At 38.5% G+C, this 12500-nt stretch overlaps 1 protein-coding gene across 3 annotated transcripts in view; it reads left to right on the top strand.

Moving 5' to 3' along the window:
* The window catches only part of trim36 (tripartite motif containing 36), a 38680-nt gene extending 26434 nt beyond the window's left edge, over positions 1 to 12246 (top strand). For all 3 annotated transcript variants that reach the window (XM_047382181.1, XM_047382183.1, XM_047382182.1), the window contains 6 exons: positions 225 to 346; positions 5303 to 5420; positions 5503 to 5708; positions 8032 to 8215; positions 8359 to 8472; positions 9515 to 12246. In XM_047382181.1, the coding sequence (XP_047238137.1) occupies positions 225 to 346; positions 5303 to 5420; positions 5503 to 5708; positions 8032 to 8215; positions 8359 to 8472; positions 9515 to 9884 (1114 nt within the window). In that variant the 3' untranslated portion in view covers positions 9885 to 12246. The remainder of the gene's footprint in view (positions 1 to 224; positions 347 to 5302; positions 5421 to 5502; positions 5709 to 8031; positions 8216 to 8358; positions 8473 to 9514) is intronic.
* Positions 12247 to 12500: the final 254 nt, after the last annotated feature.

Genomic DNA, 12500 nt, shown 5'->3' with positions numbered 1-12500 from the left:
CAGCACTAAGCTGCCTAATTGATCTGCTTTAGCAGCTTTGGTTAATCTGGGAAAGTTTTCACTCAGAATTACTGTGGGATTTTTTGTTTTTTTTATTTGGTTATAACTGGTTGCTTTGACAACCACAGCCAAAAAATGTAATGGACCATGCTCCGTGTAAGTCGGGCTCTTTTAATGATGGTTCATTTTAATGTTTTCCCTTTTTTTTTTTTTTTGTTCTTCAGGATTCAAAAAGCCACAGAATCACTGAAGACCTTCCACCCGTCAGCTGACCCTTGCTTTGATGAGTTTGTGCTGGACACGTCCAAAGAGGAAACTCTACTGAAAGAGATGTGCTTTGGTGGAGGTACAACCACTTTATCTTGTGCTCTCTGCTTTAACCTTTTTAGTTTTTGGCTTCTTGCATCATGCTTCAATCATCAATATATATCAAGAAATTTGATGTTTGCTTAGTTTTTTTCTCTGCTGTCAGTGTTGAAGGACAAGCTGTGTTTATTGACTCAAAAAAAAAGTTAAGATAATATGACTGTCATAATTCGTGTTCATTTGAGTATGTGGACACGCTCTCCCTGCCGAGCCGTTTGTTTGCAAAGGTTGCCTGGGGCCAGGAATAGAACCCACAACAGGCTTCATCCAGGACTGAAGCCTCTGACTATGGGTCGTGCATTTTACGCCAGCGACCCGCAGTACCCTTGTTTTTTTTTTTTTTTTTTTTTTTGTCTCTATTTGTAACCACACTTCCAGATGTACTGGCTTAAAATGGTGTATATATTCACCTTTTTACTCATTTATGCATTTAGACCACAAGCGCCGTGTTTATATTGAGGCAGCCTTGTGATGGTTTTGTAACATTTGGAAGCATTTGTCCAAATCCAAAGCTCATCTTTCGTATGTAGTTAAGTGGCTGTTGTGTCTGAGGACTTGAATGAATTGGGAGAACAAAAGTTGCTCATATTGCAGAAAAACTCATTTCCTTTGGCACATACAGTGGGGAGAACATATATTTTATACACTGCTGATTTTGCAGGGTTTCCTACTTGCAAAGCATGTAGCAGTCTTTAATTTTTATCATAGGTACTCTTTAACTGAGTGATGGAATCTAAAACAAAAATCCAGAAAATCACATTGTGATTTATTATTTTTTAAAGTAATTAATTAGCATTTTATTGCATAAGTACAGGTCCTTCTCAAAATATTAGCATATTGTGATAAAGTTCATTATTTTCCATAATGTCATGATGAAAATTTAACATTCATATATCTTAGATTCATTGCACACTAACTGAAATATTTCATGTCTTTTATTGTCTTAATACGGATGATTTTGGCATACAGCTCATGAAAACCCAAAATTCCTATCTCACAAAATTAGCATATCATTAAAAGGGTCTCTAAACGAGCTATGAACCTAATCATCTGAATCAACGAGTTAACTCTAAACACCTGCAAAAGATTCCTGAGGCCTTTAAAACTCCCAGCCTGGTTCATCACTCAAAACCCCAATCATGGGTAAGACTGCCGACCTGACTGCTGTCCAGAAGGCCACTATTGACACCCTCAAGCAAGAGGGTAAGACACAGAAAGAAATTTCTGAACGAATAGGATGTTCCCAGAGTGCTGTATCAAGGCACCTCAGTGGGAAGGAAAAAGTGTGGCAGAAAACGCTGCACAACGAGAAGAGGTGACCGGACCCTGAGGAAGATTGTGGAGAAGGGCCGATTCCAGACCTTGGGGGACCTGCGGAAGCAGTGGACTGAGTCTGGAGTAGAAACATCCAGAGCCACCGTGCACAGGCGTGTGCAGGAAATGGGCTACAGGTGCCGCATTCCCCAGTCCTGGGCTACAGAGAAGCAGCACTGGACTGTTGCTCAGTGGTCCAAAGTACTTTTTTTCGGATGAAAGCAAATTCTGCATGTCATTCGGAAATCAAGGTGCCAGAGTCTGGAGGAAGACTGGGGAGAAGGAAATGCCAAAATGCCAGAAGTCCAGTGTCAAGTACCCACAGTCAGTGATGGTCTCGGGTGCCGTGTCAGCTGCTGGTGTTGGTCCACTGTGTTTTATCAAGGGCAGGGTCAATGCAGCTAGCTATCAGGAGATTTTGGAGCACTTCATGCTTCCATCTGCTGAAAAGCTTTATGGAGATGAAGATTTCATTTTTCAGCACGACCTGGCACCTGCTCACAGTGCCAAAACCACTGGTAAATGGTTTACTGACCATGGTATCACTGTGCTCAATTGGCCTGCCAACTCTCCTGACCTGAACCCCATAGAGAATCTGTGGGATATTGTGAAGAGAACGTTGAGAGACTCAAGACCCAACACTCTGGATGAGCTAAAGGCCGCTATCGAAGCATCCTGGGCCTCCATAAGACCTCAGCAGTGCCACAGGCTGATTGCCTCCATGCCACGCCGCATTGAAGCAGTCATTTCTGCAAAAGGATTCCCGACCAAGTATTGAGTGCATAACTGTACATGATTATTTGAAGGTTGACGTTTTTTGTATTAAAAACACTTTTCTTTTATTGGTCGGATGAAATATGCTAATTTTGTGAGATAGGAATTTTGGCTTTTCATGAGCTGTATGCCAAAATCATCCGTATTAAGACAATAAAAGACCTGAAATATTTCAGTTAGTGTGCAATGAATCTAAAATATATGAATGTTAAATTTTCATCATTGCATTATGGAAAATAATGAACTTTATCACAATATGATAATATTTTGAGAAGGACCTGTATTTGATCACCTAACCAGTAAGAATCCTGGCTCTCATAGGCCTGTTGGTTCTTCTTAAGAAGCCCTCCTGTTCTCCACTCATTACCTGTATTAACTGCACCTGTTTGAACTCATCAGTATAAAAGACACCGGTCCTCACTCAATCAAACAAACTCTATGGAGGTGGAAACGTCATTCTTTGGGGATGCTTTTCTACAAAGGGGACAGGATGACACTGCATTGAGGGTAGGATTGATGGGGCCGTGTATCTGGAGATCTTAGCCAACAACCTCCTTCCCTCAGTGAGGGCATTGTGTGCAAACCTTGTCAAGAAATATAGGAAATGTCATATCTGTAATTGCAAACAAAGGTTTCTGTACCAAATATTAAGTTTTTTTTGTTTTTTTAATGTATCAAATACTTTTGTTATGCAATAAAATGCTAATTAATAATGTAAAAATCACACAATATGATTTTCTGGATTTTTGTTTTAGATTCACAGTTTAATTTTTATCATTGGTACTTTAAAGACTTCTACATGCTTTGCAAGTGGGAAAACCTGCACAATCAGCAGTGTATGAAATGTATGTTCTCTCCACTGTATCTGTTATTTCTAAGTGCAGCTAGGTACGCAAGAATATTGTCTCATTGAGCATTGAATCAATCTGAGAGTGATGTTTTTGCCTTGTGAGTCTAATAGACTAAATCTAGATTTATGCTGAAATCAGCTTGCAGTATTATTCAGTGTTTATTTTTCATCTATAAACCTGCATATAGTATTTATTTTAGTTTGTTTTTTGGGGGCATTTTGTCCCTGCTAGACCAATCAATACTTTAGCTTTTCTGGCTTTTTATGTAAAAACGTAGCCTAAATCTGTCGTTACCACAGTCTTTTAGGAAAGTGTTTAACGGTTTTATGGAGCAGTTGGGTGGCGGCTGTATTGATGTATTGCTTTAATCTCTACAGCCTGCAGGCCTTTACTGCAGTGACTCACTCCCTGTGTTCAGAGCAAAAAGATGCTGTGGAAGCTTTCCTGTGCTGCAATAAATGAGTTCAAGTCTTTGTAGGTGATGCATCAGTAAACACAGGACTGCTGCGTATGAAGCACAAAAGTGCTTCATAGTAAAGATTTTTTTTTAAATTGAATAAATGTGATTTCAATCAATAATTCTTCTACTGATGTCTCTTTAATGTATATTTTCCATCCATGTCTTTTTGTTGCATGTTCTCTGACAAAAAATGATGAATCTATACTTCAAGGCCCTATGAAAGACTTGAACATAGATCCTGAGTTGTGCTCCGTTTCAAAATATTTTCAGAAAATGTTTGACCAGGACAATTTAACAAACCTCTTGAAAACAAATAAAAGTTCTGTAAAATTTGTATTTCAAATTAGATTTGTCACAAACTCGTTGCCTGATTATTACTCCTCTGCATGAAAAATGAACCCTCTTTAGCTTGATGTTTGTTTTTTTTTTTTTTTAGGAATTGTACTTAATCTGTAGGAGAAAAATTAGATCCCTGTCTTGTGCCACTTTAAGCACTTCTTGAAGAAAAATTGTAAATTCATAGCACATTAAGGTAGAAGTACATAGTTGATGATTGGCAATAGTTGTTTTCCTTCCGTTATGCTTTTAATTATTTAACTTAAAGATAAATATTCTTGTGGGTTTCTAAAAAAAACCAAAACAAAAAAAAAACCCACAATGCCTTCCGGAAAGGAGAGCTAGCTGTAAAGAAATGTTGCAGACAGATTAGAGTCGGTAGGATCAGTTGCATTTAGGTAGAACACAGAGTGAGAAAACTCGGTTCTGTCAACTGTTAGAAAATTATGTAATGACAGCGAGTGTTAAAAAGATGGTGACATTTTTAAGGTTAGTGATGTGGTTCATTTTTCTACAGGTTCCTTCTGTTTTTAGTATGTCAATGACTTTGTATAACATGATGTGTTGCTATGTCTAAACTTTTGGCCTACTCCATGTTGTCAAGCAGGTTCTGATTAAGTGATTCCTTGGTCTGACAGTAACTTGGCCTGAGTGTCTGTAGTGAAATTGAACCAAACCAGAAATTAAACCCTCTGAGAGCACTATAGAGTGCCCATAATAAAATAAAAGCTTTAGATGTTTTAAAGCTACAGCGAGGTGGTTGCTGCTTCTTGGGAAAGCTCTACTTCCTCTAAATGGAGAAATATTTGCGTATGTGGTGACAATGTGATTGAGGAAAGGGTAGTGGGAGTGAGGAAGAGAGAAGTGCTGTCAGTGCTAGGATTGTTTTTTTTTTTTACTTCCAGGCAGCGAGTCTGTAAAGAAAACCTCTTAAGCTCCATTATGCAAAGTCCTCTAAATGTTTCTGCTGGATAGGAAGTGATGGTCCAAACCACCCTGATTATTATACTTGCACTGCTTCATTTTATAAATCCAAGCTGATGCTTCAGGACAACACTTCCCTTTGAGTTTGTAACCTCTGCATCGACTAAAACAAATTCAGAAAGGCATTTACCACAGTTTTGTTATTTTGACAGTCTTTCCATTTCTAGTTCAGATTTAACAGGTTTTTTTTATTTTTATTTTTTTATCCTTTGACCAGTCCCAGATCCCCCTCTGATTGACTTGTCCCACAGCAAAGTATATAATGAGGCATCAATCTGCTGGAGGCTGCCTGATGACCATCTACCAACAGATCACCATATTCTTGAGTACCGCAAGTACGTTCAATTATATTTGTGGGAGAGTTGGTCACTCCACTATTATTAGAAGGAATCTTAACACTATAGTATTGTCTTTCAGGCTTGGGGGACCAAGCCAGTCCCCATCCCTCGAGGGCAGTGAGGACAGTGGAGTCTGGAGGGCTACAGACAAGGTGTATGGATCTAGTGCTGGGGTACACGACCTAGAACCTGACAGTCTGTACGCCTTCAGAGTTCGAAGCTGCAGGAACTCCATGTTTAGCCCTTACAGCCCAGAGGTCTCCTTTCACACTCCACCTGCTCCTAGTAAGTAAAGTTATTTTTTATTTTTTCTTCCTGCATGGCAGTTTTGTTTGCCTTTTTTGGGATCTTGATCAAACTGGTCATCTCTATGAATGAGAGAATAATTGTACAGTTTATTTTACTAATATAATTAAAGTGGAACTGTATATATATATCTATATGCATGCATTGCACACACTATTTCAAGCATTTGTTTTGATAAAGTGTGATTATGGCTAGGCATGGATACCGAATTCTGTAGTTTTATTGGTACCAACCACCAATTCACGTAAAATCAAATGGTATCATGTATTTGTACCTAAATGCATCACTGTGACACTGAGAGTGGAAGAGTGGGCAATTTTCCATGTCAGAAATGAACACACCGTTGCACGCACGATCATAATGACTTTGGTAGCGGTTGGTACAGTCAGCAAAGCAAGCATGGCTGCTAGCAAGCCCTCGAAAGTATGGCTCCAGTTCGCAAAATGCGATGCAGATTTCGCTAGCTGCAATATTTGTGACGTGAAGTGCAAGCCCAACCACGGGAGGTGATCAGAATGTGGTTCTACAGAGGTGTAATGGAAACCTGGGTTGTCTTAATAGTGGCTTTCCACTGGTGTGCATTGTTGGATTGGTTGGGACTCATTTTTCTCTTGACTAGAATCCATAGATTCTGAGGTTTAGCTGGCCAGTCTCACAGTAAACACCATGGACATTGAACCAGATATTGGTACTTCTGGGAGTATGGGGCCGGTCCCAATTCCTACTGGAAAATGAAGTCGGCATCTCAGTAAAGCTTATCAGCAGAAGAACATGTGTTGTACTTAAAGGTTTACTAGTAGTGAGCTTTGCTGATTTTAGATTTCATGAAACGGGTTAGACAAACACCAGAAGATGACATGGCTTCCCAAGTCATCACTGACTGTGGAAGCTTCATGCAAATATTGGAGTCTGTCCCTTTCCACTCTTTGCCAGACTTTAATACGTTTCAGTTTCCAAATGAACTTCATTCAGGTTTTCAAGGATATTCTAATGTCAGATGCAGCTGTCCTTCCAGAACGAAACTGACTATAAGGAAGCCACCATTGTAAAATAAATTCAGAAATGATTACTAAATCCCCCCCCAAGCTCAGCCACCTTAATGGATTGCTGGTAGTGTCAAATGCGTTAATTAACAAGCAAACAGACTACTGGAGCCACAATCCCCCCTTTTTTGGCCTCATTTTGGCCCAAGCGGCAGCAGCTAAGCTCCCATTCGCTTTAGTTTCTGGAAGCTACTCAGAGATTTATGATTTTAGTTTTCCTAGAAAGATCATCATATGACAGATGGTTCTGTTTCGAAATATGTAATTGGGTTAGAGCTCCCATAGCGGAGGTAATGATGCAGAGGGGCTGTTTTTTTTGGTGTTTTTTTTTAAGGCGGTCACCATGGTAACTTCAAATTTTTTCATTTAGCTAAAAGCAGTGTGGGTTTTGTCTGCGTGGGAGTGGACAGTGTTCAGTTTGACAGCTTGGAAAAGCAAACTGCTGGCACATCTTTCTTGGCATCATTTGTAATTGGAAGAGTTTTAAAGAATATGGGTCGGAACCCTTCCAGTAGATTACTATGACGACATTTTCAGTTTGACTTTTGCTGCTTCGTAATTCAAGATATTTGGTTTGGGTATCTCTGACAGCATAGATTTGAATTAAAATGTGTAGATTGTCAACCTTTTCAGTTATAGGAATGAGAGTGAGAAATATCACCTCTTAATACATACAGTATAAATTCAAATATTGAACATTTCTCCTGGTTCTACATCTTTGGCCTTTTTATTAGATTTTTAGAGTTTTAGCAGTCTTGCTATTTAAATTAACCTCAATACTTTGGCATTGCTGCTGTTTACCCCTCAAGTAGATTTATTCTGTTACTGTCATGCCGTAGTTGGTAGAAGGACTTCCCAGACGCATGCAAATGATCTGGTTTTGCCTTAGGTAGACTTCAGATTGCAGCGGGATGGCTGAGTGAACATGGCAGACCATGTGTCCTGTATTACTGTTTTCATGGCTTTTGGCCCATAAGCTATTTATAGACTGCATTTATCTGTAACCAAATGATTTATGTAAATGTGAGCAGGAGATGTGATGGAGATTCTGTTAGTGAATAAAGCTTTAAATATTTTTAAATGGCTTCATAGCGCCCTCTTGTGCCAATGCCTGCCACTTGCCTTTTAACAAGTCCAGTCATTTAACTCCATAAGGTTTCTCCTGATATTAACAAATGCTTGCCTTATGTGATTTTTATTTCTGATATACCCCGAGCCAACTGACTCCTTCTGTCTACAATCTCTTTCCCCATGCGCAGTTTTTAGCTTCCTGTTCAATGACAAGTGTGGTTTCAGTCCTGAGCGCCTTAATCTGAACAGTCGTCTGGACACTGTGGAGAGCGTAGCGGGAATGGCTTTCCTCCTCGCAGCAGAGCGAGTGCAAACGGGCAGCTACATTGGTCTGGATTACATCATTGGGGACACAGGCATCTCTCAGGGGAGGTATGCAAAGACGTTCTGTAAAATAAAATGTTTTATTCGCAACATGAGCATGTTCATTAAGGATTAGGGGAATACTGTTGCTGCTGCCATGGCTGTTTTACAAAATGGAGGAAACAATTTAAAAGACAGTTTTTCTTTTGCAGACACTACTGGGCCTTTAAGGTGGAACCGTACTCTTACATGGTTAAAGTAGGCGTGGCTTCTGATACCAAGCTGATTGAATGGTTCCACAATCCAAGAGACACCAGCAGCCCAAGGTATGCGCAGCACATTTAAGATAATTTGTCCTTAATCCAGCAACCTAAATCTCTTCTATTTACATTTGAAAGAACGAGGTAACAAAGAGTCTTTGAAACGGCTAAATCTGCGTATGTAATCCTGTGGTTATGCAGGAGAACTAGTGTGAACTAATAAAGAGCTTACTCACAGACAAAGGCTACCTTTCTTACTGGCTCAACTCATTTTAAACCATGTAAAGAAACACTTTATTTTGACAATTAAAATCCAAATCTCTGGTAATTAGATAAGCATCATCCAGTTACTAATTGGAGCTGCATTTTTTTTTTTTTTTCCATGAATACAATTGCCTGAAAATCATGTGTTAAGAATAAGAGTAATGTTTAGCTTAAAAACCTTTAGTTACATTTATTATCTAAACTTTTATTAGCTGTCAGGTAGGAGACATGTAAAAGATCAGGTGGGCTCCCTCTAACAATGTTTTCGTTTTCATTTAATTTATCAATTTATTTTTCAAATGAATCTATAGAAGTTTTTTTTTAAGGATAAACTCCCCATTTCTCATTACCATAAAATATAAGCAAAGATTTGCACTTTATTATGAAATCTATGTATAATGTTGCATATTCAGAATGACAAAAATAAAATGAAGCTTTTATTGGTGTATTTATAAATAAAAAGCCCAGATTATTCTGCATGTCAAACATGAGATTGAAGTGGAAATGAACAAAATTAGTTCTTACTAGTTTTTCAAGTGTGCAACTCCAATGTTGCTCTTAAACACTTTATTTAAAATGTAATAAGGACCATGGCATGTATATAATCTGTATTTATTAAATCTGTTTATTATGAGTTTGTCTGCTTTAAATTGGATTGGTTAAGATATTATTATACTCAATATGGCTTACAATATTCAAATAGTTTTTTTGGTCCCATGCTCGGTTATACACATACAACTTAACGATGTGCAACTTCTCAATTAGGTCAAAAGTAAACGCAGTCTGCAGTGAGTGTCCAGGAAGGTGACTGACTCCATCCTAAATCGTTTTTCCCTTTATTCAGGTATGACCATGACAGCGGACATGACAGTGGCAGCGAGGATGCATGCTATGAGCTCTCCCAGCCTTTCACCCTCATCACTTTGGGCATGGGTAAACTCATCATCCCCAAGGCCTCTTCTTCCTCCTCTGTTTCCAATGCAAACGTATCGTCCGGCGACCTAGGCAATCGCGTACTTCCCATGCCGCAACACTTAGGCATATGCTTGGACTATGATGCACATCGGGTGTATTTTTACGATGCCAACACCATGAGGTGCCTTTTCGAGAGGCAGGTTGACTGTTCGGGAACAATGTTTCCAGCCTTTGGTCTCATGGGCAGTGGGAAGGTCCAGCTGGAGGAGTTCATCAGTGCTAAGAAACTGACCTTCTGAGGAAGATTGGAAGGATGGATGGAGGATGTTGACACATTAGTAATTGAATCTATCAAATCTCTTTTTGGCCTTTTCTGTGAAGAGCTTGGAGGCTCAATGGGACTTTTTTTTCCCCCCTGCTCTGAATGAGAGAACTGGCTTAACTAATGTGTCCACATGCAGAGGTCTTTGGAGATTCATATGAAAGGTCATCTTTGCAAACCAAAGTCTCTGTATCTGTAAATTGTAAATTACCTACTTTTATTTACCAGCTGGGATCAGCTGTTATTAAACTGGCTACAGAATCATTAGCCACTTTAAATCTTGGTTTTAACATGTACCATACACTGGGACACTGCTTTAATATTCTAGATCATTTCTTGTTTTTTAGTTTGTTTTTTTATATAGTGTGTGTGTTCTGTGTGTGAAGGTAGCAGCACAGGTTTAGGTGTATTATTGGAGGATCTGAGGGACGGTTGTTGCTAGTTTTGAAGCTAGGACCTTTGTGCCTTTTTTACCCCTTATATCATTTGCAGAGTTACATTGACTTTATCTACCAGTTTGCTCTAGTTTATCCCAAAAACACTACTTTTACTAGTTTTCAATGTCACATTTGGCTGTTTTGCACAATGAGTAAACGAATGCACATAATCACTGCTGCATCACAGCTTAACTGCTTTTTTTCCCCCATTATCTTTAAATCTTAGCTCAGCAGTAAAAATAAGGACGTCTTGCATTCAGTTTCTACACTTTGTTTTAATGAATAATGTTTTAATGAATAATGTGTCACTTTTTATTTATATCACAGAACACTAACTTAGCATCAGCGTTATCCAGTTACCAAAATCTACTGCTGTCCAACTGTGATATTAACAGCCTAAACTCTCCAACTCTGGTGCTGATTTAAGTGCAACACGCACAGCTATGTCACCTCACAGCCTTTTAACAGTTTAAAGGAAGAATTTTATTCAGGTTAATCTAAAAATGGTACCTTAACTCTGGTGCACAGCCATTAGGTGTAGCATGTTAACCTCTTTTCTGTTCAAGGTTGGCTTTCATGGAGTAGACGAGTATGATGTTGAATTTTGGGAGCACAGTAGATGGATTGAACTGTTTGCACGACACTTTTTTGTTTTTTGTTAAATATTGTTTGTGCCTGCACATGGGTTGGTTTGTACATCTGTGTATAAATATATATATAGTGATTTCTGGAGGGTTAGGGTAACCGGTTTTTGTGTGTTTTCTCAGGTTTTTAGCCCAGATTAGGGCCTGATGCTACCTACCTCTGTCACTCTGCCCTGGAAAACCTTAACTGCTGTCCCTTTCCTGACAGAAACCGCTGGGGTTGATTTACAGCTCTTTGTTTTCTTTTAGTAGTTGAGTATCTAAATCATTTTGTTTAGAGAAGACATTAAGCTGACATTTTTTGATTTCTATCTTTTTTTAACTGCATACATACTGATCCAGACTATTTTTATTGAAATAAAGTAAATCCTAAATGTTTGTTGTTGGGTGTTACTGTATGGACATGGTGGCCTGTTCAGCTGCCTTTGTCAAGGGAATTTTTCCAATGGAACAAACTTCATTTCTTCCTGTTCATGGTGTTCTTTGGAATTCATTGGTTTTGGTGTAACAAATATTAATAAATTTTGTTTTTAATTGTTAACGGATATAATCTCAATTTCAAAGTGGATTGTTTGGTTACTGTGACAGTATGCATATTTTATCCCATGTGTTTGCATCTGTTTTACTCCAGTCCTCACAGACCTGAAATCATATGAAAATCGTACACTCTTTTAAAAAAAAAAAAAAAAAAATCTATGCATTTACCAATTGGCAGTAAGGGTTCAGTTTTATTCATTCACAGAATGTACTGATTACAGAACAAATAACTGAATGTTTTATATGCAAATTGGTTATCACACTTTAAATAATAACGCACCCTATATATTGCATTTAAGTCTTGATTTGGTACTAAAATGCACCAATTGGCTCCATGATTAATTACAAGTTTGCACTTTAGTGATCTGTAGCATGTTAGGAAAAGTTCTGCCCTGCAGTCGTTTTAATACTAGTGTTTGTGTGTGCAATACTATCAAATGGGCTGTGAGACTGAAGAGTGGATACCTGAGCCTTTAGTCACTATTTGCACTGTTTAAAGGGTGTTTAGTGGTTGTAAATGGGTTTCTCTTAGAGGAAAGTAAATTCTAAATGCTTCGTGACCAATCTGTCATCTGAATTCTAGTCATGTGTTTTCCTCTGAGGATTGGATGTGGTGGTGGTACATTTTTGTACATAGTACGTAAAGATATGAAAAGGGTATATATATATTTTTTTCTTTTGCTGTGTAGGGGCTTCAGTGAATAAAACGATTCAAATGAAATTTGTCTGTCAATTTTGTGTCCAGTGTGGCTTTGAGCTATTCACTTTAACATTTAAATAAAGGGTGTAAGGTGTGTGTGTGAGAAAAATCCTTTAGCAGATGTAAAATGTATTTGACACCTGAGTCACGCTTACCCTTTGCCTTCACAACATGATCCTCTGCAAAATGCTGAGAGCATACAAATGCTGTTATGTAGTAGACCTGCAAGTAAAGTTGTAGATTTTCCATTTCAGGCCATCTAAAGCACATAAACT

The sequence above is a fragment of the Girardinichthys multiradiatus genome, chromosome 12 (genome assembly GCF_021462225.1).
Source record: "Girardinichthys multiradiatus isolate DD_20200921_A chromosome 12, DD_fGirMul_XY1, whole genome shotgun sequence".
NCBI classification, from domain to species: domain Eukaryota; kingdom Metazoa; phylum Chordata; class Actinopteri; order Cyprinodontiformes; family Goodeidae; genus Girardinichthys; species Girardinichthys multiradiatus.
Note: the sequence above shows the minus strand (reverse complement) of the source record. Positions and strands in the feature narration are given on the sequence as shown.